Source organism: Myotis daubentonii, chromosome 1 (assembly GCF_963259705.1).
Source record: "Myotis daubentonii chromosome 1, mMyoDau2.1, whole genome shotgun sequence".
In the NCBI taxonomy this organism is placed as follows: Eukaryota; Metazoa; Chordata; class Mammalia; order Chiroptera; family Vespertilionidae; genus Myotis; species Myotis daubentonii.
In genome coordinates this window covers 129,554,740-129,582,328 of record NC_081840.1, presented here as the reverse complement: position 1 = coordinate 129,582,328, position 27,589 = coordinate 129,554,740, and the positions used below count along the sequence as shown (strand labels likewise).

The window sequence follows — 27,589 nt, the reverse complement described above, 5'->3', positions numbered from 1 at the left end:
TCTTTCTTCTCTCTCTCTCTCTCTCTCTCTCTCTCTCTCTCTCTCTCTCAAATAAATAAACATATTCTCTGGTAAGGATAAAAAAACAAAAGGGCCACCAGGCTTTGCTGATGGATGGATATGGAGGGTAAGAAAAAGAGTGAACTCTGGGAGGCATCTACTGAAAGGGGAAGACTGGGCAAGGAATGGGTGTGGTGTGGGGGCATTTAGAGGGGATTGTTTTGGACAACCAAGTGGATATGGGATATACAAATCTAGAGTTCAGAGAGAGATCTGGAAATCTGAGGCAATAAATTTGGAAGATGTAAGTAAACAGATTATTTTAAATATAATAATGAAGGTAATGTCAGGAAAAAATAAAGCTGTAGATGTCTTTTATTGTAGGTTTACTAATTGTTAAGTATTTATGCAGGATTCTGTGGACTGGTTCATTTAATCCCAATAAAATGAGAAGGGAGGTAGGACAGACGCGAGATGTGTACTATCTGGGACAGATCACCAATAGCCTCTGCTCTCTGAGCCACTTTTACAAGGAATTCTGCCTGGGCTTGAAGACCAGCATAACACTTTTCACCCTCCACCCCTTCTTGGGGTCGAGCTCTTTCAAGGGTCCTTCCCACACCCGGACCCACTTCAGGGCCTCCTCCTTTTGGGACTGCAGCCCCGCCCAAGCCGCGCGCTTGCGCACTGAGACTTGTGGGCGGGGGGGGGGGGGCGCGACTTGGGTGGCCGCGCTCCGCTCGTTGCTAGGAGACGCAGGGGCATCCTAAACCAAGGCGGTCGGCCTCTCGCTGCCCAGCCCACTGATCCCGAGTGGGGACCACAGGCACCTCCGCGCTCTCCCGCGAGGTCCAGGTGGGGCGCCCAGCCTCTCCAGGTCGGCCCAGGGAGGGTACCCGCGGAGGGCAGGGCCGGGGCGAGGAAGGGGGGGCTGAGGGGCCGCCCGCCGGTCCCGCCTCTGCGCTCCCCGGGGAACCTCCCGCACCCCTCCCCGCTCCAAGCCCGGCGCCGCCCCTTCCGTTTCTGCGCTCCTGGTTAGTTTCGGGACTCGTCCTGCTTGCTTCTGTGTGGATATTACCTCGCGTTTGACCTCTTGACTTTCGGATTCTGATTCTCCGTAGTTTCCCAGCTGCCCTCACGCCCTTCACTTTAGGGACCGTGGTTCTGGGGCCTCCGTTCAGGGTTCCTCCGTGGCCAGTCACTGGATCCCCCGCTTTTAGAGAACCTCTCCCACCCCAGGGGGCAGTCTGAAGCTCCCCCGCCCTATTGCACTTCTTCTCTTTTTCCATCCTCAGGTGTTAGGGGTGCATCATGGTGTAAAAGCTTTTCCTGCAGACTTCTGATCACTGTCCTTATGTTTCATAAACTTTACCCCTGATAAGTTTCTTTTCGGAGTACCGGAACTGATACAGACACACAAAATAATTACAGCAGTCCCCCCACCCCGTTATCCGCAGTTTTGCTTCCCGTGGTTTCAGTTACCTGCAGTCAACCATGGTCTGAAAATATTACGTGGAAAATTCCAGAACAAACAATTCATACGTTTTAAATTGCAGGCCGATCTGAGAAGCGTGATAAAATCTCTTGCCTGCCTGCTCCATCCCAGCCAGAACATAAATCATCCCTTTGTCCAGTGTCTCCACACTACATGCTCCCTGCCCCTTAGTCACTCTTGGTTATCAGGTCGGTAATGCAAGAGAAACAGAGAGAGGGACAACTGCATACAAAATGTGATAACTGTTTTTTTCTGGTGGTGGTCATATTTATTTATTTATTTTTCTTTTTACTTTTTGACCCCCTTCACCCATTCCATAAAAATGTAGTATTTTTATATGTATAGTTGACATGATTGTTTTGTTTGAAACTGACAAAAGGTTACATAGGTGAATAAACAATTACATGAACTAGAGGTTAATATTTGAATTTCAAATATTTGAAATTCGAGTGAATATGAGTAAAGCAAACATGACTTGGGTAAAGCAAAAATTAAGATTGTACCACTACTCTTAGAAAAAGTGTTTCATCTGTAAAAGAAATATAAGTAATACAGCCACTAAATTCATATAAAAACATGACTAGTTTTGAAAATGAATTTAACATAGTGAATTAGCACCTTTTTTCCTTTCATGTTTCTTAGTGCCCTTTTTCCTAATATTATATATATCCATATATATATTCATATGTTAATGGATTATTGGGCTATGCCATGTGTCCAACTCACTTGTTGGTCTTATCTGTCTAGTATGTTGTGCAGCAATGACACAGTGAACCTCACATTCAAATAAATAGAATTGAAGGACAAGAGTTTCACTGAAATATGGTTTATCTATTATTTTGTAGGTATTCCAAATTTTATATAAATCTATACAGCAACATAACATTGTATTGTCTTAAAATGCAACATGAGCCTGAATCTAATTAATATAGATCAAAGATTTTAAAAATATCAAATTTATCATCACCTTAATATTTTTTTGGTCTAGTCAATATATATGTTGGTATGCACATTGCAAAAAATGGAAAAAAAACACTAATGATATATCCACTTAGGTAGTTGCTACCTTGATCAGAGTAAGAACTGTATGACTCAGATGACTTCATTTCAATTCATTTCAATCTGGAGCTAAGTCCAAACAACTTTAAAATGTTAAATAAATAATGTAACAAAAATTGACAGGAGGTAGGAGGAACAATAAGACCAATTTCCTTATTGTTGATAGACAAAAGTGAATCAGTATTTGTGTGTGATTTATATGTAGAGTTAAAACAAATTACACAGCCTTCATTATGTTTTTTATTAACCACTAGAGGCCCGGTGCACAAAAATTTGTGCACTTGGGGCGGGGTGGGGGTGGGGTCCCTCAGCCCGGCCTGTGCCCTCTTGCAGTCTGGGACCCCTTGGGGATGTCCATCTGCTGGTTTAGGCCTGCTCCCTGGGGGATAGGGCCTAAGCTGGCAATCAGATATCCCTCTGGGAGCCCTAGGGGGATGTCCACTTGCCAGCGGGGAGCAGGCCTAAGCTGCAGTTGGACATCCTTAGTGCTGCTGAGGAGGTTGGAGAGGCTCCCACCACCAGCCACCACCGCTGTGCTGGCAGCGGTCAGCCTGGCTTGTGGCTGAGCAGAGCTCCCACTGTGGGAGCGCACTGACCACCAAGGGGCAGCTCCTGCATTGAGTGTCTGCCCTCTGGTGGTCAGTGTGTGTTATAGTGACCAGTCATTCCCAGTTGTTTCTGCTGTTAGGGTCAATTTGCATATTACCCTTTTATTATATAGGATTGAGGGAATTTTAGGCTCCATCTTTTATATCAAAGAAACATTTATCTGAAACTTAGCAATTCTGTCAATTTTATTTCCATTTCCTATTCCCCTCTAAATCCATTAAATCCAGATAAAGCTACATTTATTACACATGTTAAAACATTTACTATAAGACTCCTTTTAATAAAGTAAAACAATTAATCTTTATTGTTGAGAATATTAGATGCCTCCCTTTTTTCCCCCCATAGACCCACCCCCTTTCACTGGTTCCTGCCCCACTCCAAACCCTTACCACCCTATTGTCTGTGTCCATAGGTAAAACAAATATGCATATAAGATCTTTGGTTAATCTCTTTTCACCCCCGTCACCCCTTCCCTCTGAGACTTGTCAGTCTGTTCCATATTTCCATGCCTCTGGTTCTGTTTTATTTCTCAGTTTATTTTGTTCATTAGATTTCTGGTTTGCTTATTTTGAGTTTTAGATTCAATTGTTGATAGATATGTATTTATTGCCATTTTATTGTTCATATTTCTTCTCCTCCTTCTCCTCCTTCTCCTCCTCCTCCTCCTCCTTCTTCTTCTTCCTCTTCCTCTTCCTCTTCCTCTTCCTCTTCCTCTTCCTCTTCTTAAAGAATACCCTTCAGCATTTCATATAATATTGGTTTGGTGGTGATGAACTCCTTTAGCTTTTTCTTATCTGGGAAGCTCTTTATCTGTCCTTCAATTCTGAATGATAACTTTGCTGGGTAGAGTAATTTTGGTTGTAGGTCCTTCCTATTCATCACTTTGAATATTTCTTGCCAATCCCTTCTGGCCTGCAAAGTTTCTGTTGTGAAATTAGCGGAGAGTCATATGGGCACACCCTTGTAGGTAACTAACTGCTTTTCTCTTGCAGCTTTTAAGATTCTCTTTTCATCTTTAACCTTTGGCATTTTATTTTATTTTATTTTTTTTTACCAGCCAATGAAACAATTTTATTTCACAGTAGTATTTAAAACCAGAAAGACACTGAGTTCTTCATATAAAAACATTAGTAAAGGCAACTGTACTTTCTAGAAAATGATTATATAGACCCTCTCCAAAAAAAAAAAAAAATGCATCCCATTATATGGTTTCAGTGAAGCTGCTTGCAATTCGAAACCTCACATCTGGACTGATTCCTAAAACATACCATTCCACCACTGCACCATTTGGTTCCAAGTATAGAATATTGTCATCAGTACATGTTCCTGCATTCTTACGCATTTGCTAATACACATATGGACTGGGGGATTATCACTTAATGCTCCATTGGTTCATCAGCCTTTTCTGCAGGTTCATCAGCAGGTTGAGCAGGCTGTGCCTTTCTCTGTGGCCTTTCTTCAAGGCCTTCCAGGAATGGAGACACATCATCATCATCATAAATCGTAAACTCCAAGTCTTTACCAACAATTCCAATGGAAACGTTCTTTGTAGTTAGATCTTGTTCTGCAGGAAGTGTCTCTCTTAAAGCACGCAGACCATGCTTAACCAGTTCATTCAAATTGCACTCCATAAACTCAGACATATGTCTCTCCAAGTAAGTACGAGCTGATTGAGAACGGGCTCCAATGGACATAGCTCTGCAGTCAAAATAGTTAGCTGACGGACAGGTTTGGAAAATATGAGGGCCCATATCATCATAACCAGCAATAAGCAGTCCAACACCATATGGTCTTCGGCCATATCTTTGTGTTGGTATCTGGGTCTTGCTTCCAATTAGAGATACAAGACGAGACACAGGAAGAGGTCTGTCAAATACAAATCTGGAATCCAAACACTCCTGGCGCATAAAATTGCATAGCAGTCTAGCATCAGCAGTAAGTCCTGCAATTGAAATACCAATATGGTTGTCGACATGGAGAATTTTTTTCTGATGAGCTGCAAGCTCTGACTGTGCTCTCTTCAATGCAACCAGTACTGCATGGGTTTTTGATTTCAGACCAACTGTGGCTGAACCTTGTTTGACAGCTTCCATGGCAAATTCAATTGGATGAATCCTGCCCTGAGGGCTCCAAACAGTGACATCATTGTCATACTGGTTGCGAAACATGGTTCCCACGCGGCCCTGGCTGGCGGCTCCTCCTGCAAAGCTGCGGATCAGGGAGCGCTGCCGAAACTACCGCTCGGCGATCGACAGGGAAGTCTACGTCATTTCGACGGCAGAGGCGCAGGGCAACCTTTGGCATTTTAATTATGATGTGTTTTGGTGTGGGCCTCTTTGGGTTCCCCTTGTTTGGGACTCTCTGACTCTCTGTGTTTCCTGGACGTATAAGCCTATTTCTTTCACAAGTAGGGGAAGTTTTCTGTCATTATTTCTTCAAATAGGTTTTCAATATCGTGCTCTTTCTCTTCTCCTGCTGGCACCCCATACTTCTAATGTTCGTACGCTTGAAGTTGTCCCAGAGGCTTCTTACATTGTCTTCACATTTTTGGATTCTTTTTTCTTTTTGCTCTTCTGATTGGATGTTTTTTGCTTCCTCATATTCCAAATCACTGATATTATTCTTGGAATCCTCTAGTGTTTAATCCCTGTAAATTATTCTTTATTTCAGTTAGTGTATGCTTAATTTCTGACTTGTCCTTCTTCATTTCTTTGACATTCTCACTAAGATCCTTGAAAGTCTCATTAAGTCTCTTAAAGCTCTCATTAAGACCCTTGAAACTCATTAAGATCCTTGAGCAACCTTATAACCATTGTTTTGAACTCTGTACTCAGCAGTTTGCTTACTTCCATTTGTTTCCTTTGTGACGTGTTTCTTTGTCTTCCCATTTTGGCCCCTTCCCTGTGTTTAATTCTGTGTATTAGGTAGAGCTGTTATGTCTCCTGAAATTGGTAGAGTGGCCTTCTGTATTAGGTGTCCTGTAGGGCCAGTGGCTCAGCCTCCCCAGTCACCTGAGATGGGCACTCTTGGTGCGCCACTGTGTGGGCTGTGTGCCCAGTCTTGTTGTAGTAGAGCCTTGATTGCTATTGGTATCACTGGGAGAAATTGATCTCCAGGCCAATTGGCTGTGAGGACCAGCTGTGACTATAGTGGAAGAGCTGTTCTGCAGGCGACACCTCTATGGAGCAGCACTTGCTTCATGAATTTGCATGTCATCTTGTGAGGGGCCATGCTAATCTTCTCTGCATTGTTTCAATTTTAGTATATGTGCTACTGAAGTGAGCACAGGTGGTGGGATATTAAGATGTTCTACTGAGCAGTAAAAAAATGTGTGATTTCAAAGATTTGTAAACTATTGCCTGGAACAACAGAATTAGTATCCAGCCTTTATGATATCACTCCATGAGTGTGAATGCAATTTTATTTGATGAAGAAATAAAAAGTTATCTATGTATCTTTCAGGACTTATTTTATTTCTAAAATAGAGCATGAATCCTTCTCAATCTTGGAATTGAATGATTACATTTTAATATATGTATTTTAACTTTTATTGATTTTATTGGGGTGACATTGGTTAATAAATTATACAGGTTTCAAGTGTACAATTCTATAATACATTATCTGTATATTGCATCATGAATTCACCACCCAAAGTCAAGTCTTCTTCCATTACCTTTTATCTCCCTACCTTCCCCCACTCCTCTTCCAATTCTGGCAATCACCATACTGTTATCTGTGGGATTCTGGACTCTTAATAATTTTTAAATGCTAATTTTGTTCATTCTTAAAGGGACTTTCAAATTGTCACTATTATGTAATCTATTAATTTTGTTTTAACATCTTTCAGAATTAATTGGCAATAAGATCTCTGTAGCCATGGCTAGTTCTGACATGAAACCCAAGTCAATAATTCGTGCCAAAAAATGGTCAGAAGAGATTGAAAATCTGTACAGATTTCAACAAGCAGGATATCGGGATGAAATTGAATATAAACAAGTAAAACAAGTTTCTGTGGTAAGTTTTATTCCTCTATAAATCTGAGCTCAAAATGAGTTTGTTCAATGGTGAAAGTTTTAAAATAAAACAAAGAACTAGAGGATAACTGAAAGGAAATTCTTATCCAGCTCTTTCATTTTATTGAAGAGTAGACTAAGGCCCAAAAAGTGATTTTTAGGCAGAATGAGGAAAGGGGTGGTTTCTCAGCATGGAGATATTAAGAAATTTCTAGCTTTTATTGAACAACTAAACTCTGCTAAATGCCAGTTTCATTTTAATTTTGACCACGAATTGTAAAGGGGTTAAATTCTGTTTATTATGGGGATTACATGTGACAAAAAACCATTAGAGAACAAGTCCTGACTTTGGTAGTCCTTTCTAGGTTCTCTTGACTTTGCTTTTCATAGACTAGATTAAAATCTAGACCCGGCACCAGTTTATAATGGGGTTTTAAAAAATTCATTCTTTCTACCAGATACTAAGAGACAAGAGTTTTTAAGAATATGATCTATAGTATTCATACATGTGTTTTAAATATATTTTATTGATTTTTTACAGAGAGGAAGGGAGAAGGATAGAGAGTCAGAAACATTGATGAGAGAGAAACATCGATTAGTTGCCTCCTGCACACCCCCTACTGGGGATGTGCCCGCAACCAAGGTACATGCCCTTGACTGGAATCGAACCCGGGACCCTTCAGTCCCCAGGCCGACACTCTATCCACTGAGCCAAACCGATCAGGGTCATAAATGTATTTTAATGCTCAGATTTGGGGTTACAACAAAGTATTTATTCAATTTTTTTTTATTTTTTTTTTTTAGTATTAACTCTCCATTGTTTAGAGACTAATTCACATGTGTATTTTTCAGCTCTCTATATTTTCTTTTTCCTTTGATCTTTGCTTAATACTTCCTTTAAAAGTAGATAGGAAAAGAAATTGGAGGCATTACAGAGCTAACATATGCTAGACCCTTTAATTTAATGCATATTAATTTGACAGATATTAGTAGGGCTGGTGAGGAATGAAGTTATAAACACTGATCAAATTAATATTTGATGACTGTGATTTTCATATACAGTCATCCCTCAGTGTCCCAGGGGATTGGTTTCAGGATCCCTCAAGTCCCTTATATAAAACTAGAGGCCCGGTGTGTGAGATTCATGCACTGGCGAGGGGCATGGCCTGTGGGGATCGGCCCACTGTGGGAGTGCTGCTCATCCCAGTCAGCCCAGCAGTGCTCCCACTGTGGGAGCACACTGACCACCAGGGGGAAGCTCCTGTGTTGAGCATCTGCCCCCTGGTGGTCAGTACGTGTCATAGTGACTGGTTAACTGGTTGTTCTGGTTGTTTCACCATTTGGTTGCTGGGCTTTTATTATATAGGATGGAATAGTATTTGCATATTATCTATATTTTCAGATAGGCTACAGCAGGATATACCTATACATCAATTCATTTGTGTGGATTCAGTGTAGTGCCTGGCATATGGCAAATTCAAGTTTTGCTTTTGGGAACTTTCTGAGATCATTTTTTCCAACATTTTCAGTGAGCGATTAGTTGAAACTGCAGATCCGAAACCCACAGATACAAAGGGCTAACTGTATCAATATTCTGACATCTCTTACCAAAAGGTATTCTTTTTTTCTTTTTCTTTTTAATATATTTTATTGATTTTTTTTTACAGAGAAGGGAGAGGGATAGAGAGTTAGAAACAGCGATGAGAGAGATCGATCAGCTGCCTCCTGCATGCCCCCCAGTGGGGATGTGCCCACAACCAAGGTACATGCCCTTGACCGGAATTGAACCTGGGACCCTTGAGTCCGCAGGCTAAGGCTGTATCCACTGAGCCAAACCAGTTCGGCCAAAAGGTAGTCTTCATTACTGTATTATCTATGGATTTTAGACAGATAAAACACAAGCATGACTATTTTAATGCTATTCAAAAACAAGCTTCATACCTTGCCTTAAGATTGGGATGCCCCTAAAAGGTATAAAGGACCCAGGATCACAGAGATGATGTGATCATTTGGCATAGCTGCACCTAAACCCCACCACCACCCCACCACATACACACACAATACTGTTGTAATTGAGGTAAAATCAGATTTAAGAGGACAATATGAACATCCTTAAAGTAGAAGTCCCCAAAAGCACCTGAGAAGGGTGTGTGTGTGTGTGTGTGTGTGTGTGTGTGTGTTATAAAGGAAAGAACAACCCTATTCACTGTGTGACTTACAGATATGGAGAGTTTGCATTTCACTTCAGTAGGATGTTTATTGGGTACCTACCATGTGCACATTTCTGTGCCAAGTGCTTTAGGAAATAAAAAATACAAGCACTTGCCTTGCCTGACCTCACATTTGGTGGGCCAGTGGGAAGAGTACAGGATTTGCAATTGATTTGTTCAAGGGTTGCAGCCTGGCCCTCCCCCTCACTAGCTGGGTAATCCCGCACAAGGCTTTTAACTTCACTGAGCTCAACTGCAAGATTGTGATGGCAGTGCCTCCAACAGGAAATTGTCACAGGAATGAAATGAAGGCATGTGCTTAAAGTGCCTGGCATTGCAGTGCTCAGTGATAATTTGTTGAGTGAATGAATAGTGTTTAATGAATGATAACATTTATTATTCTTATATCTTGAAGATTGAGAATGACAAAAACAATAAAACCTTATATGTCAAAATATATAGGGTATTCCAAAAAATGTATATACACACTTCAAATAATTACAAAGGCAGTGTTTATTAAATACATTTCATTTTCAAAACTGAGCTGTCAGCTGTTAAAGTGTGTATACATTTTCTTGGGACACCCTGTATGCCTTAAAAGAAGCAGCACAGGAATCCAGAGGATGGTAAATATCACTTCCTTTGGGGACTTTCTTCCCAAAAGGGTTCGTGTCCCCAGAGGCATTTGCTGTGGGCCTTAGAGGATGGATAGGGTAGTGACTGAGGGCTTGCTTGGATTGGCATGTACCAGCGGTCTAAAGGGTATGAGTGAAGTTGCTTGTCCTGACCTGAGGTGCTCACCTTATGGGCAGTATTAGTGCTATTGCTCTCCCAGCCCCGGCTGAGGGGAGTAGGGCTTGAGGACCTTATCTCTCTGCTCCATATACTTTCAGGATGAAGATTTCCTAGATTGAATGGCAGTGATTAAGTAAAAAGCTAAGAAGAAAAAATGATGAAATAGCAAAGATGTTGATAAGTGCAGGACCAATATAGCTGTTTGGAGGCCTTTTGTTCCATAGGAAGTAGTTTTGGATGTTCTGTAGAAGCAGCAGTTGTACATACTGTTTCTTCACTACATGAGATGATGTTCAAGACCCTAGTAAATGAACAAAACCTGCTGCTGGTCCCATGAGGAAGAGGGCTGTATGTGGTGACTTGAGAACACCTTCCTTTCACTGCTGAGCGCAATAGAAGATACAAAAGACAGGCCTGACCTAAGTGATAGAATTTATGACTTTTTTTTCTATAGTGTATATGTCAGAGAGCCTGCTGAGGTTTTTTAGATATGCTGCCTCCTATTTTTGCTACTTGACAAATAAATGAGACAGCAGAAGAAAATGAAAATGCACTGTTAAACATAAACGATGTGTATTCCTTTATATTCATGTTCCCATTGAAATGATGGTTTATAAGAGGGGACTATGGGAAGTGAAACTGCCTGTACAGATGGTGTTGAAGGACAGGGTTTTGTTTTCTAGACCATGAAACCTGAATAACAGACTTTTGGCAATGAGAGCACATCTCACAAAAATCCAGAAAAAACAAACATACCTAACATACCGACCTGTTTAAGGGGGGCATAACATGAATTTGCAGAAGAATGGGAGAAAAATGTCCAAACTGGATCGGGCCAGACCATACAGTAAGCCAAGCAATAAGACATACTTGAAAGAATAGTGGGGGAAGGTAAGAAAGACTGCTGTGGGCTATGTTCATGACCTCCAATTTCTATTAAAAATTGACTTTCAAGGTAAAATCAATTCAGTTTCAAGTAAACTTGAAATATAGATGTGAGGAAATACACACGGCCCTTTAAATACATGAAGTCTAGCTGCTTCCTTTAGTCACTCTCGCACCATCAACAGTCAGCTCTAGGTGCTTTCAGAATGGGATCTGGGCATAGCCCTAATCCCTCCTGGGGTATTACTTTTAGAAATTAAGAAGTAATAATGTTTGAAATAATTTTTAAACATATGAATAAAGTTTAGAGGATTTAAAATGTTTTTTCTATCTTGGCAAGTGAGTAGAAATTTAAATCTAGAAATTGGAATCTAGAGAGCACCAAATTAGTTGTTTTGCTGTAAAAGGATATGACTTAAGATGTGTTTTGGGGTGTGTGTAACACTGTCATAAGAGGTCAAGTATTTTAAAACTTAATTCTATACTTTAACTTTTTATGCGAGTTATACTTTTAACTATTTGGTAGTAAAATATTATGTAAAATAAAACCGGCATGACAATGTTTGTATTCTGGTTTTTGATGTGTAGGTAGATCGTTGGCCAGAGACAGGATATGTGAAGAAACTTCAGAGAAGGGACAATACTTTCTATTACTACAACAAACAGAGGGAATGTGAGGACAAGGAAGTCCACAAAGTGAAAATTTATGCTTACTAGGCCTCTGTTCTTTGCGTTACTTATCATTACCTTTTAATATTTCATTGTTTCGTTCTGCATCATGTAAATGTTGGTCAATTTACAAAAGAATTCAAGATGCAGACTTCAACTGAATATTCTGAAACACAGAAGCCATGAAACTTGGTATCTGTTAGTCATCTCATTCTGTTCTAAAATATAACTGCAGAAGCATTAAAATTGTACCTGTCTCGGTTCTGTTCTTTTGATTATTTTAACTGTGGCAAAATAGCCATCATGCACAGGAAAAATAGCCCCATTGGAAACCATCCCACTGGTTAGGCTTATCATGTATAGGTGACTGCTCTACCCTCACAGCCTTCAGCCTTTACTACTTTATAAGACCATGACTTTGAACGGCCAGATCTGCATTTTGCAGGCTGAGGAATCCTTTCTCTTGCCTCAGGAATCCTTTACCTCTTGCTGAGTCGACCAAAAATGTCAAGAGATGATGGCCTCTGGGAGCAACCTTCAGCCAATGACTGATGGGGAGATGGATAAATGCCCAGCAACCTAACACCTCGGCAGGAATCCCTCTCGGGTGTTTGCTTTATACGGGCACCCCATTTCCCCAGCAGAAACAAGCTTCAGTCACCTGCAGCTGTATGTGACGATCAAGTGGGATTTATTTTCAAGATGCAAGGCTGGTTCAACATTTACAAGTCAATTAACATGATACAATACATAAACAAAATGAAGAGTAAAAATTATATCAATACATGCAGAAAAGGCATTTGAAAAAATCCATTTATAATAAAATACCCTCAGCAAAGTGGGGATAAGGGAACATACCTCAACATAAGAAAGGCCATATATGACAAACTCACAGCTATCAGCATACTCAATGGTGAAAAGCTAAAAGTTTTTTCTTTAAGGTTAGGAAGAGGACAATTATTTCCACTTTCACCACTCTTATTCAGCATAGTACTCAAAGTCTTAGCCATAGCAATCAGATTATATACATATATATATATATTCCAAATTAGAAAGAAAGATGTAAAAATTGTCAGTTTTTGTAGATGACATGGTACCATACAGGGTGGTACAAAAGTAGGAAGACATCAGGTTCAGGCTGATGACTCTAAAAGCCCCTACCCAACTCCAGCAAGAGTGAAAACATCTCATACACTCCCCAAATCTGGGAATTATTTCTGGCTCCACTTCCTACTTTTTGCTTTGAATTATCTCCCTCTCCCCTGGATTTTTTTTTTAAGAGAGAGAAAGAGAAAGAGAAAGAGAGAGAGAGAGAGAGAGAGAGAGAGAGAGAGAGGCGGGGGGGGGGAGAGAGAGAGAGAGAAGTCATTGATGTGAAAGAGAAACATCGATAGGTTGCCTCCTATATGCACCCTGACTGGGGATTGAACCTGACTGGGAATTGAACCCGCAACCCTTTTTGGTGCATGCGACAACACTCCAATCAACAGAGACACTGGCCAGGGCTCCCCTGGACTTGAATCCACATTCTTTATCTCTGCATTGATGACTTTTTTGGATTGTGAATCTGACTCTTTAATTCAGAGCATCATTTCTTGCCCAAGATACTGCTTCTCAGATTGGCCCATGGCTCCATGCACTGCAGCCTAAGAGCTGAGACTGCCTCAAACCGTGAACATTACCAGGTTCTCTGATACCATGACTGAACTAGGCCTTACATGTCCAGGGGGAGGAAGCAGGGACTAAACATTAAGCCCGTGGCATGTAAGGTCATGCTACTTAAGAGATGGGAAACACTGGTAGACCCTGTTATGCTAATTTTATGCTCGGCTATGGAGTTCCCAGATATTTGGTCAAACTTTATTCTGGTGTGTCTGAGAGGGTGTTTTTAGATGAGATTAACATGTGACATGGTAGACTGAGTAAAGCAGATTGCCCTCTCTAATGTGGGTGAGTCTTGTCCAATCACTTGAAGGCCTAACTAGAACAAAAAGGCTTCCCTCCTGTGAGGAAGGGGGAACGCCTGCCTGATTTCTTGAGCTGGCCCATCTGTTTTCTCCTGTCTTCAGAGTGGAACTCCCCCAGCTTTGCTGACTGCAGATCTTGGAGCCTGTCAGCCTCCATCAATGCGTGAGCCAATTCCTTACAGGAAATTTCTTATCTCCTGTTGGTTCTTTTTTCTGGAGAACCCCAAATAATACAACCCTCCTAGATCCCACAATCCAGTTAAGATAACAAAGTAAACTCATTATGTAATGAGTAACAGGGCCCAGTAGCATGAAGAGAAAAAGCATGAATTTTATAGACTAGAGAAATTAGGGAAAGCTTTTTTTGGAAAGTTTGGGACATGAGCTGAATTTTGAACAGATCAGAACTAGTTGTAGGTGCAGAACTCCCTAGGACTTATCAAGTCAATATTAAATTGGGTTGGGTGGTCCCTTGGAGGGCAGGAATAATGGCTCATTCATGTTGGTCCCACTCTTCCTTCTCTGCTTAACCTGGCATCACTTCAGAGGAAGCCTTTTCTCATTTTCTCCAACTCCTTCCCTTGACATGTTTTCACAGCACTTATTTTATTTCAGCAGTTTATTACACGCTGTTTTAAAAGTCTATTTTCTTATGTTCCCTGACTCCCTACAGGACTGAGTTCATGGAGGTAGAAGCCTACAGTGTTTATCTGTCATTGCATCTCTTAGCACCATAGTTCTAGTATGGATGGGTAGGTAGATAAATAAATGAGTAATAGAAATAATAACAAACTAGTAATAATATTACCTATTATTAATGAGTAACAAAATATAATTCTACTAGAGGCCCAGTGCATGAATTCATGCACAGGTAGGGGCCGGCTGGCCTGCCCTGATCAGGGCCAATCGGGCCGGACCAACCAGGGGAAGGGGCTGTGGGCCGTTGGCCGGCTGGCCCAGCCTCCTGGTCAAACTTGCGGTTGAGGGGATAATTTGCATATTAGCCTTTTATTATTAAAACTTTGATAGGACCCTATGATATAAAGGTAGAAATAATTTATTACCAGAACAAATTGTATACATTGGAAAATAGAATCCAAGTCGGTTCCAAGATGGAAACATTGGATAAATATCTTTTCTTTTTCTTCTTTTCATTTGAAAGTGATACATGCTTATTAAAGAACATTTAAGAAAATACCCCAAGTAGAAAAATTAAAAATCACTTATGGTTCAATGCCCCAAACAAAGCATATTACAATTTTGTTATATTTCTTTCTGATCAAAAGTACTATAGTGCCCTAGACAGTTTGGCTCAGTGGATAGAGCATCGAACTGTTTACCAAAGGGTCCCTGATTTGATTCCAGGCAAGGGCACATACCTTGGTTGCAGGCCCCTCCCTGGCCAGGGCCCTGGTCAGGGCTTGTGCAGGAGGCAACCAATTGATGTGTTTCTTTCTGTCTTTCCCTCTCTTTTCCACTCTCCCTAAAAATCAATGAAAAAATATCCTCGAGTGATGATTAACAAACAAACAAAAAAGGACTATAGCTAACATTTGAGACTCATGATAACTCACGATAGGTTCAGCAACTGGCTCCAGGTCACAGAACTGGCTAAATGTTAGAGCCAAGCTATGGACCCAAACATCTTGGGTTCAAAGCCCTCACTATACCATTTTTATTCTTTTTATTATTGCACATAATCTATAAAACAAGGATGAAAGCTGTTTTTTTTTCATGAAAAGCCACCATGAGAGCCATCTGGAGACCCATTGCTTACAACTGCTGAGCATCTTTGTTCTATGGTCTTATTCCCCTGAAGGTACTAGGCAGTTTATGGGTGTCTTAGCATGAGACTTCTTGACCAGGCACAAATAAAACACACAAATGAAAATCACCCCACAGAGAATGTTGTGACTTGCTGTTCAAAGTGTTAGATGCACAAGGTTTCTCAAAATTGCCCTTTCTGGCACAGGAAGTGATTTCTTTCTCTTTTTTTTCAATCTTTAATTTCTTTATTGATTAAGGTATTACATATGTGTCCTCATCCCCCCATTAACCCCCAGCCCTCCCCCTCCCCCCACTCATGCTCTCATCCCCTTGTTGTCTGTGTCCATTGGTTGGGCTTATATGCATGCATACAAGTCCTTTGGTTGATCTCTCCTCCTAACCCCCACTCTTTCCTACTTTCCCTCTGAGGTTTGACAATCTGATCACTGCTTCTCTGTCTCTGGATCTGTCCCTGTTCATCAGTCTATGTTGTTCACTATATTCCACAAATGAGTGAGATCATGTGGTATTTATCTTTCTCTGACTGGCTTATTTCACTTAGCATAATGCTCTCCAGTTCCATCCATGCTGTTGCAAATGGCAAGAATTCCTTCTTTTTTACCGCAGCATAGTATTCCATTGTGTAGATGTACCACAGTTTTCTAATCCATTCATCTGCTGATGGGCACTTAGGCTGTTTCCAAATCTTAGCTTTGGTGAATTGTGCTGCTATGAACATAGGGGTGCATATATCCTTTCTGATTGGTGTTCCTAGCTTCTTGGGATATAGTCTAGAAGTGGGATCACTGGGTCAAATAGGAAGTCATTTCTGAAGTAGTTCTTAGAAGGCATGGAAATTAGCATGTTCTTATATTCAGAGAATTGGCAACTAAATCGGGCCCTATGTTTCTATCTCTTATGAAAAACAGCTTCCTTCATTCTTACATTGTTACAGAAGACCAAAGAAATACCAAGCACACTTCCTAGAGAAAGGGAGGGACCCTGTTTATTAATACTAGTGGACTCCAGGAATAATTTCCAAATCAGAGTGAAGAAACACACAGAGGGCTTCACTTTTTATAACCTTCTGGGGTCTTTGTCTTGCAGATATGGTTCCGCCCTCTTCTGTGGGCTTACAGGAAGGACCCCAAGTGTTGGGGGTCCCCAGGCCATATATGATGATCTGTCCTGGGGCCAGTGATAACAACCTCACCCCCACACCCCCCAGGGGCAGTGCATTGTTCACAGTTTTTATGGCCTGACACGCCTTGCAAGACCAGTTTCCTCCTCAATATCTATCAAGTAAGTTAAGTATTGAACTCACTTAACAATTTTACTGACTGTGATATTATATATGTAGCAGGAATATTGCTAGAAATTAGTGGTTCCCTAATTTTAGGTTTATAAATTTGGATTTCTGGGCATATTTAATCAAAATAATAGGTGATTGTACAGGTCAAATCCTTTTATGACTTTAAATCTAGGCATCTGAGCATGACTGATTCCTTTCCTTATCATCAACACTAATAAAAGAGAAAAATGGTAATTGGCGTACGAGCTAACCTTTTCATTGGCTAATCAGGGCTATATGCAAATTAACTGCCAACTAAGATTGGCAGTTAACTGCCAACAAGATGGCGGCTAATTTGCATATGTAGGCACAATGCAGGGAGGCGAAAGGGAAAGCAGGAAGAAGCCCCCTGCCACTGACAGTGATTGGAAACCCAGGGGGGAGCTAAGAGCTGGGGGGCAGGGCAAAGGCAGCCCTGGGGCTGCCTTTGCCCTGCCCCCCAGCCATGATCAGAGAATCGGGTGCCTTTGCCGCCCTGGCCAGTGATAGCAGGAAGTAGGGGTGGAGCCAGCGATGGGAGCTGGGCACGGTCGAAGCTGGCAGTCCCAGGAGCTAGGGGTCCCTTGCCTGGGCCTAAAGCGAAGCCTACGATCATGGGGCCGCTGCAGCTGTGGGTCCCCGCTGCCCGGGCCGGACGCCTCAGCCAGAGGCGTCCTGCAGGGGCAGGGGGCCGATCCTGCGATTGGAGGGTGATGGGGGTCAACGCCTGAGGGCTCCCAGTATGTGAGAGGGGGCAGGCTGGGCTGAGGGACACTCCCTGCCACACACACCCAGTGCACGAATTTCGTGCACCGGGCCCCTAGTTATTAGAATAAGTATAGTAACAAAGAGGTAGGAAAGGAGGGAGGGAGGGAGGGAGAGAGGGAGAAAGAGAGAAGAAAGAGGAGGAGGAGATATAGAAAAGGAGGGAGAAATATAGAGAGGGAAAGACAAGAGAGGGAGGGAGGGAGGGTAGAGAGAGGGAGGGAGAGAGAGAGAGAGAGAGAGAGAGAGAGAGAGAGACATCAATTGGTTGCCTCGTGTACATGTCCTGACAGGGGATGGAACCTACAACCTAGATATATGCCCCGACAGAGATCAAGCCTACGACTTTTTGGTGCACAGGATGACAGACACTCCAGCTGACTGAGCCACACACCAGCCAGGACGAAGCATTGATTGTTAAAGCTGGAGTTATTCACTGAACCTCCTAGAGGTAGGAGGTGAGTAGGAGCTAGGAGAGAATGCAGTGGGGAGGGGGGACTTCTAGGAACACAGAGAAGCAAAATTAGAGAAAAGAAAGCTGCAGAGCAGAGAAAGTTGGTTTGTTAGAATGGTGACGTTTCAAGTTCTGGGAATGGCGCAAATACCACCATCTTCTGTGCTCACCAGTCAAGAGCATCTTACTTTCTTTCTGTGGTGCAGCATTGAGACCCCAGGAGGAAGTGTGGTGGTAGAATTGAGCCCTTGGTGAGAGAGGGGAACCACAGGCACATAACCTACCATTTTCCAACTTGAAAAGTCACAAAAATCAAAGGGTGTTGTGTGGCAGGGAAGCTAGAGAAATTCCTGGGAAAGTGGAATGGGGAAACTGAGATAAGAAAATTAAACAAGGCCAAATAGTTTGGGCAGCCTGCAGCTAGCTTGTGAATTGCAAGACCTTATCTTCCCCAACTAAGGACACTTTAGAGGAAATGATTTATACCTCTCTCCCCTAACCAGAGAATATGTAGCTTAAATCATCCTGGCCCAGGAAATGTTGAATAAAGACACTTACCCAGCACCCTCCTACAGTGATCGTGTTTGTGCAGCGGCTGCAAAAGGGCCTCTTCCTGAGGGGCCCACTTGGCCACTCTCCTCCTACTTTCCTGGCCTTCCTATCCCAGTCTCCATGGCAGCTTCTTTTCCTGCCTACTATTTAAATAGTCGTGATGCCCAAGGCTCTGTCCTAGTCCACTTTCTTGTCACTCATAACCTGAAATGCACCGGCTGTCAGTGAGTCCACAGGTGAGTTTGGTGAAGAGCTCAGGACCTCCACCCCCCAAAACTGCACTGAGCAGCAACACAAACAGGCATGGCCGTTTCTTCTAGGAAGAAGGCCTATGTTGACTTTTGGTGCTCTCTGACCCACTCCCCAGTTAAGAACCTGCTTTCTGTTCTCTCCCAGACCTTCTCAGTCTTTCCCTTAGCTCCAATTTCCCCTTGATGAAGACCATCCCCAAAATCTCCTCTCAGATATGTTCCTCAGATCCAGATCCTGTAGCCAAACAGTTTCTGATAATCTCCTCTTGAAGGCCTTCAAACTTAACACATACCAAACTAAACGCATCACCTTTTCCCCAAATCCACTCCTCCTCTTGTGGTTTCTATTTCAGTAAATATGTATCCAGCTGCTCAAGCCAGAAAGCTGGGAATCAACCAGATTCCTCCCTCCCCCATCTATACTAATAAAAGAGTAATATGCTAATTAGACTGGGAGACCTTCCGGAGACCTTCCAAACGTCCTTCCGGACAAAGCCGGGGGTTTGGCCGGCCTGCAAACTGCCCCAAATGGCCCTCAGCCCCTCGCCCAGGCCCACCTTGCCCCCAGCGGGGACCCTCACCCTGATGGGGGCATGCCCAGCCTGCAAACAGCCATTAGCCCCTCGCCCAGGCTGGCCACGCCCCCTCAGCAGGGACCCCCCCATCCCGATGGGGGAGTGGCTGGCCTGCAAACTGTCCCAGACCCCTCGCCCAGGCCGGCCCTTCCCCCCAAGGGGACCCCCACCCTGATCCGGAACCCCCTTCAAGGCAGACCAGCCTGCCCCCACCCATGCACCAGGCCTCTATCTATACTAATAAAAGGGTAATATGCTAATTAGACTGGGAGACCTTCTAGGAGACTTTCCAGACGTCCTTCAAGACAAAGCCATGGTGGTAGGGCCAAGGCAGAGGCAGTTAGGGGGTGATTAGGCCAGGAGGGGAGGGCAGTTGGGGGAGAGCAGGCTGGCAGTGGGGGGCAATTGGGGGCAATCTGGCTGGTGGGGGGGCAGTTGGGGGTGATCAGGCTGGCCAGTGGGGGCAGTTGGGGGCGAGAAGGCCGGCAGAGTGGTTAGGGGTGATCAGGCAGGCAGGCAGGTGAGCTGTTAGGAGCCTGTGGTCCCAGATTGGGGATGTTCAACTGCAGATTTAGGCCTGATACCACAGGGATGGGGCCTAAACCAACAGTTGGACATCCCCCAAGGGGTCCCAGATTGGAGAGGGTGCAGGCCGGGCTGAGGGACGCCCCTCCCCCGTGTATGAATTTCGTGCACCGGGCCACTAGTCTCTAATAAATTGCCAAATCGTATTAACTCCCAGGGCTGAAGGACCTGGGGAATCCAGCCTCTTCTGCAGTCCCTTAGCATAAGAATGGAATGTATTAGTGCTTAAGAGGACAGACAGTTCCTGGGGCCAGACTCCTTGGGTCTGCTCCCTGTCCACATGTGTCTTTTAGTCAGTCAATTAACCTCTCTGTGCCTGTTTTGTTCATCTGCAAGATGCAAATAATAACACCATCATTTTTGTGCAGAATACTTACTTAATTGTGAAAATAAAAAGCTGAATACATATGAAAAGCATAGAGCAATGCCTGGACCTTAGTAAGTATTCAATAAGTGTTTGCACATTTTAGGATTCAGCCAGATCACCATCCTTTCTGTCCTAGATCATTACAACAGACTTCTTTTTATTTTATTTTATTTTATTTTATTTTTTATTTTTTTATTTTTATTTTTTTTTTGATCAAGCCTCCAACTTTATTCTCACAATGGCAGGATATATACTGTTTTAGGGATGGGGGGGTGGGTGGAGAAGCCTATTAGCTTATCAGCAGGACAACAGACTTCTAACTTACTCTTTCCCTCACTCGACCTTGTAACCCAAGCCATCATTCAGAAAAGCAACTCTGGTCATTGTACCTTTCAATGGATTCTTATCATTCTTAGGGTCAAGTCCAAGATCTTAAGATGAATTCACTGTTAAGATCAAGTTGAGGAGGGACGGAAGATGGCGGCGATATAGGCAGACGCGTCCCAGGTCCTGTCCCGGAGCAAATGGAGTGAGCAGCTGAAACTAATAACACCCACCCCGAATTGGCGAAACTGCTCAGCTGGTGAGATGGTTTGCAGCCGGGAAGGGCAGAACTCCCCTGGAAAGGTAAAAAACCCCAGGGATTTGGGCAGGAAAGTTTGCCAGACCTCTGAGCCCAGAGGGTTGGAGGGAGACCGCCTGGCAGACAGCCGCGTGCCCTTGGGACAGGCACAGCCCCTGACTGGGGAAAGGAGATCCGCGGGATTCCTGGCGCCACCGGGGGATTTGAGAGCTGGGTTTTGTGATCACGGAGGACTGAGCCTAAAGGTAGCAGCCTGAAGAGCTGACCAGACCGTGCAGTGCCGTGCCTGGTACGTGGTGCCTTGTTGTGTTGTATTTTGTGTCTTTAAATCAACGCAGCAGATCCAAGCAACAGCAGCCTTCTGAGCACCACACCCTCTGCTGAGGAACAGCAGCTGTACGTGAAACCTCCCCCCACCAGCCAGAAGAGCCACCACAGCTGTGAACAGCACCCACTAGAGGAGCTGCTGCCAACTGAAGAGCAGCTGCTACCGCAACCGCCTAAAGAGCAACCACAGACCAAGGAGTCACTGCCACCCAGGGAGCAGCCACTGAACGACTCAATGTCTAGATATGTCAGTGAGATCAAACATGGGTAGACAAAGAAACCCCCAAAGGAAAGAGAAGGAGGACTCTCCAGAAAAGCAGCTAAGTAATACAGAGGCATGCAACATGACAGAAAAAGAATTCAGAATAAGGGTCCTAGAGTGCATAAACTGGATGGAGGAAAAAATCAACAACTTCTGCAAGAAGCAAGAAGAAACAGATGAAAAAGTCAACTACCTATGCAAGAAGCAAGAAGAAACAGATGAAAAAGTCAACTACCTATGCAAGAAGCAAGAAGAAACAGATGAAAAAATCAACAACTTAAGTAAGACCCAAGAAGAAATGAAGAGTGATATAGCTGCAATAAAAAACACCATTGAAAGTATCAACAGTAGACTAGGAGAAGCGGAGGACCGAATTAGTGAATTAGAAGACAAGGAAGCAAAACACACCCAAAATGTACTGCAATTGGAGAAAAAAATGAAAAGACAGGAGGAGAGCCTAAGGGAGCTTTGGGACAACATGAAACAAAGCAACATACGAATAATAGGGGTGCCAGAACAACAGAAAGATGAACAAGGATTAGAAAACCTATTCGAAGAAATAATATCAGAAAACTTCCCTGAGGTGGGGAAGAAAAAAGTCACACAAGCCCATAGAGTCCCAAACAAGGTGAACCCGAAAAGACCCACACCAAGACACATCATAATCACCATGGCAAATGTTCAGGACAAAGAGAGAATCTTACAGGCTGCAAGAGAGAGACGGAAAGTTACATACAAGGGATCTCCCATTAGATTATCAAATGATTTCTCAACAGAAACACATCAGGCCAGAAAAGAATGGACAGAAATTTACAAAGTGATGCAAAGCAAAGGACCGAATCCAAGAATACTCTATCCAGCAAGGCTATCATTCAAATTTGAAGGAGAAATAAGAAGCTTCACAGACAAAAAAGGCTAAGGAAGTTTATCACCACCAAGCCAGCAATGCAAGGAATGCTAAAGGGACTGGTATAAAAAGAAGAAATAAAAAGCTCAGAAAGAAAACAGCCACACAAAAAAAGAAATGGCTACAAACAAGTTACTTTCAATAATAACTTTAAACGTAAACGGACTAAATGCTCCAACCAAAAGACATCGAGTGGCTGAATGGATAAAAAAACATGACCCATACATCTGCTGTCTACAAGAAACCCACCTCATTAGAAGGGACTCACACAGACTGAAAGTGAAAGGATGGAAAAATATCTTTCAGACAAATGGAAAGGAAAAGAAAGCTGGGGTAGCAATACTTATATCGGACAAAATAGACCTCAAAGTGAAGGCCATAACAAGAGATAAGGAAGGCCACTTCATAATAATAAAGGGATCAATACAACAAGAAGATATAACCCTGGTAAACATATATGCACCCAATGCAGGAGCACCCAAATTCATAAAAAAAACCTCCTGGAAGATATCAAAGGAGAGATCGACAACAATACAATCATAGTAGGGGACTTTAATACACCACTGACAGCACTGGATAAGTCCTCTAGACAAACAATCAGCAAAGATACAGCAATCCTAAATGACTCACTAGATCAGATGGACTTAATAGACATCTTCAGAACACTTCACCCCAAAGCCAGGGAGAATACGTTCTACTCAAGTGCTCATAAGACATATTCAAAAATAGACCATATATTGGGTCACAAGCAAAGTATCCCCAAATTCAAGAAGATTGAAATCATAAAAAGCATCTTCGCAGACCACGATGGCATAATATTAGAAATAAACTACAATAAAAACAACCCAAAATACTCAAACACCTGGAAGCTGAATAGCATGCTATTAAATATTGATTGGGTTACCAATGAGATCAAAGAAGAAATTAAAAACATCCTGGAAACTAATGACATTGAAAACACAACAATCCAAAACCTATGGGACACAATGAAAGCAGTCCTGAGAGGGAAGTTTATAGCTCTATAGGCCTATCCCAAAAAACAAGAAAAAATGGTAGTAAATCATCTAACTCTACAACTCAAAGAATTAGAAAGAGAGCAACAAGAAAACCCCAGAGTGAGCAGAAAGAAGGAGATAATAAAGATCAGAGCAGAAATAAATGACATAGAGACAAAAAAAAAATACAGAAAATCAATGAAACAAAGAGCTGGTTCTTTGAAAGGATAAACAAGATTGACAAACCTCTAGCCAGACTCACCAAGAAGCAAAGAGAGAGGACCCAAATAAACAAAATAAGAAACGATAGAGGCGAAATAACAACAGACCCCACAGAAATACAAAGGATTGTTAAAAAATACTATGGACAGCTCTACTCCAACAAACTAGACAACCTGGAGGAAATGGACAAATTCCTAGAAAAATACAACATTCCAAAACTCAATCAGGAACAATCTAAAAATCTCAACAGGCCAATAACTATGGAAGAAATTGAAGCAGTCATCAAAAAGCTTCCATCAAACAAAAGACCAGGACCAGGCGGCTTCACAGGGGAGTTTTACCAAACATTCAAGGAAGAACTAAAACCTATCCTCCTCAGACTACTACAAAAAATTCAAGAGGAAGGAACACTTCCAAGCTCATTCTATGAAGCCAGCATCACCCTAATACCAAAATCAGGTAAAGACAACACAATGAAAGAGAATTACAGGCCAATATCCCTCATGAACATAGATGCCAAAATCCTCAACAAAATCTTAGCAAATCGGATCCAGCAGTACATCAGAAAGATCATACACCATGACCAAGTAGGATTTATCCCAGGGATGCAAGGATGGTACAATATCCGCAAATCAATAAACGTGATACATCACATAAACAAATTGAAAGAAAAAAAACACATGGTGATATCAATTGATGCAGAAAAAGCATTTGACAAAATTCAACACCCATTTTTGATAAAAACGCTCAGTAAGGCGGGAGTAGAAGGATCATACCTCAACATAATAAAAGCCATATATGACAGGCACACAGCCAACATCATACTCAATGGACAAAAACTAACACCATTTCCCCTAAGAACAGGAACAAGACAGGGATGCCCCCTCTCACCACTCCTGTTCAACATAGTACTGGAAGTGTTAGCCATTGCAATTAGGCAAGAAGAAGAAATAAAAGGCATCCAAGTTGGAAAAGAGGAAGTAAAACTGTCCTTATTTGCAGACGACATGATATTGTACATACAAAACCCTAGAGACTCCATCAAAAAGCTACTAGACTTAATACATGAATTTGGCAATGTAGCAGGATACAGAATTAACCCCAAGAAATCTGAGGCATTTCTATACACCAATAGTGAACTTTCAGAAAGAGAGATTATAAAAACAATCCCGTTTACCATCGCACCAAAAAAATTAAGCTACCTAGGAATAAACTTAACTAAAGAGGTAAAAGACCTCTACTCAGAAAACTACAGGACGTTGAAAAAAGATATAGAGGAAGACATAAACAGATGGAAGAACATACCGTGTTCATGGATTGGTAGAATCAACATCATTAAAATGTCCATACTACCCAAAACAATCTATAAATTCAACACACTTCCCATTAAAATACCAACAGCATACTTCAGAGATCTAGAACGAACTCTCCAAAAATTCATCTGGAATAAAAAAGAGACCCCAAATAGCTGCAGCAATCCTGAAAAAGAACAAAGTAGGTGGGATCTCAATACCAGATATCAAGATGTATTACAAAGCCACTGTTCTCAAAACTGCCTGGTACTGGCACAAGAATAGGCATATAGATCAATGGAATAGAATAGAGAGCCCAGAAATCGGCCTGAACCAATATGCTCAATTAATATTTGACAAAGGAGGCAAGAACATACAATGGAGCCAAGATAGTCTTTTCAATAAATGGTGTTGGGAAAATTGGACAGATATATGCAAGAAAATGAAACTAGACCACCAACTTACACCATACACAAAAATAAACTCAAAATGGATAAAGGACTTAAATGTACGTCAGGAAACCATAAAAATTCTAGAAGAATCCAAAGGCAACAAAATCTCAGACATATGCCAAAGCAATTTCTTCACTGATACAGCTCCTAGGGCACTTGAAACTAAAGAGAAAATGAACAAATGGGACTACATCAAAATAAAAAGCTTCTGCATAGCAAAAGAAACCATCAACAAAACAACGAGAAAACCCACTGTGTGGGAAAACATATTTGCCAATGTCATATCTGATAAGGGCCTAATCTCCAAAATTTATAGGGACTCATACAACTTAACAAAAGGAAGATAAACAATCCAATCAAAAAATGGGCAAAGGACCTAAATAGACACCTTTCAGAAGAGGACATTCAGAAAGCCAAGAGACATATGAAAACATGCTCAACGTCACTAATCATCCGAGAGATGCAAATCAAAACAACAATGAGGTACCATCTCACACCTGTCAGACTGGCTATCATCAACAAATCAACAAATGACAAGTGCTGGAGAGGATGTGGAGAAAAAGGAACACTTGTGCACTGCTGGTGGGAATGCAGACGGGTGCAGCCACTATGGAAGACAGTATGGAGTTTCCTCAAAAAACTGAAAATGGAACTCCCATTTGACCCTGTGATCCCACTTCTAGGAATATATCCCAAGAAACCAGAAACACCAATCAGAAAGGATATATGCAACCCTATGTTCATAGCAGCACAATTCACCATAGCTAAGATCTGGAAACAGCCTAAGTGCCCATCAGCAGATGAATGGATTAGAAAACTGTGGTACATCTACACGATGGAATACTATGCTGCTCTAAAAAGGAAGGAACTCTTACCATTTGCAACGGCATGGATGGAACTGGAGAGCATTATGCTAAGTGAAATAAGCCAGTCAATGAAGGAAAAATACCACATGATCTCACTCATTCATGGATAATAGAGACCATTATAAACTTTTGAACAATAATAGATACAGAGGCAGAGCTGCCTCAAACAGATTGTCAAACTGCAGCGGGAAGGCCGGGGAGGGTTGGGGGGCAGGAGGTAGGGGGGTAAGAGATCAACCAAAGGACTTGTATGCATGCATATAAGCATAACCAATGGACATAAGACACTGGGGGATAGGGGAGGCTAGGGGACTGTCTAGGGCGGGGGGGCGGGGGGGAATGGACACATATGTAATACCCTTTGTAATACTTTAAGCAATAAAAAAAGATTACAAAATATTAAAAAAAGTATTAAAAAAAAAAAAGATCAAGTTGAAATCTCTTGCTTACAAGGCCACTCACAACCTGTCTCCTACTTACTGCCTTGTTTTTTCTCTCACCACCTGCTCATCCATACTCTACTTGCCGGTCATAGAGCACTCATTTTGTTTCCTCTGGGAGATGAAACATGCTGTTCTTTCTGCCTCTTTCTCAGGTCGCCATGCCCTTCTTTTCCATTGCTTTCAGATAGCTACTCCTCTCTTAGAAATTGTTTTCTCTGTGCCCACTGAATGACTAAATATTCCTCTCTTCTAGTTTGGATGACTTATGATGTGTTTCTGTTCTTTTAAGGACTTGCCTTACAAATTAAAGCGTGCATATTTATTAAAGTCTGCATTTATTAAAACCTCTAAGATAATAACATAAGGATCTTCGTTTACTCACTTCTGACATACATTATTTTTGTCTGGTATTTTAATTCCACATATATTTTAAGGCCCATTAGATACTACTATTTTATACAGTCAATGTCCTTTACACTTGCTCAAATATTTACCACTATTTACCACTCTTTGTTTTTCATTCCTTTTTACATCTCAAATCTTCCATCTGCTATCATTTACTTTCTGCCCAAGTATTTTCTTTAAATTTTTATTTAGAGAGTGTCTTCTGGCAAAAAACTTTGTTTTTACTTGTCTGAAAATGTCTTTTGTTTACCCTGTTCCTTAAAAGTTGTTTTGAGGATTCTAATTTGGCAATTTTCTCTTTAGCACTTAAAGATATCATTATACTCTCTTCTACCTTTTTATATTTCTGTCTAATTACTCTTCCTTCCAAGATAATAGTCCACCCTCACTTCCTCTTTGCCTGGCTGCTTTCAATATATGTTCTTTGTCTTCATTTCTTTTTTGTTTAGCAGTTTTATTATAATGCCTCTGTATGTAGATTTCTTTC

At 42.0% G+C, this 27,589-nt stretch overlaps 3 protein-coding genes and 1 non-coding gene across 7 annotated transcripts in view; 2 read left to right on the top strand and 2 right to left on the bottom strand.

Moving 5' to 3' along the window:
• MSANTD7 (Myb/SANT DNA binding domain containing 7) overlaps window positions 1-27,589 on the top strand; it is a 501,345-nt gene that overhangs the window by 186,615 nt on the left and 287,141 nt on the right. The window lies entirely within an intron of this gene.
• Window positions 759-11,978, top strand: MEIG1 (meiosis/spermiogenesis associated 1). Its single transcript, XM_059681205.1, has 3 exons — window positions 759-855; window positions 7,011-7,177; window positions 11,655-11,978. The coding sequence occupies exons 2-3, from the start codon at window positions 7,040-7,042 to the stop codon at window positions 11,781-11,783; spliced, it is 267 nt and encodes an 88-aa protein (XP_059537188.1). The 5' UTR covers window positions 759-855; window positions 7,011-7,039; the 3' UTR covers window positions 11,784-11,978.
• On the bottom strand, window positions 4,192-5,422 carry LOC132213345 (proteasome subunit alpha type-1-like). The gene has a single exon (XM_059659785.1). It carries the CDS (start codon window positions 5,329-5,331, stop codon window positions 4,540-4,542), a length of 792 nt encoding a protein of 263 aa, XP_059515768.1. The 5' UTR covers window positions 5,332-5,422; the 3' UTR covers window positions 4,192-4,539.
• On the bottom strand, window positions 6,345-6,449 carry LOC132224085 (U6 spliceosomal RNA). The gene has a single exon (XR_009450593.1). It is a non-coding gene; the product is annotated as a U6 spliceosomal RNA (small nuclear RNA).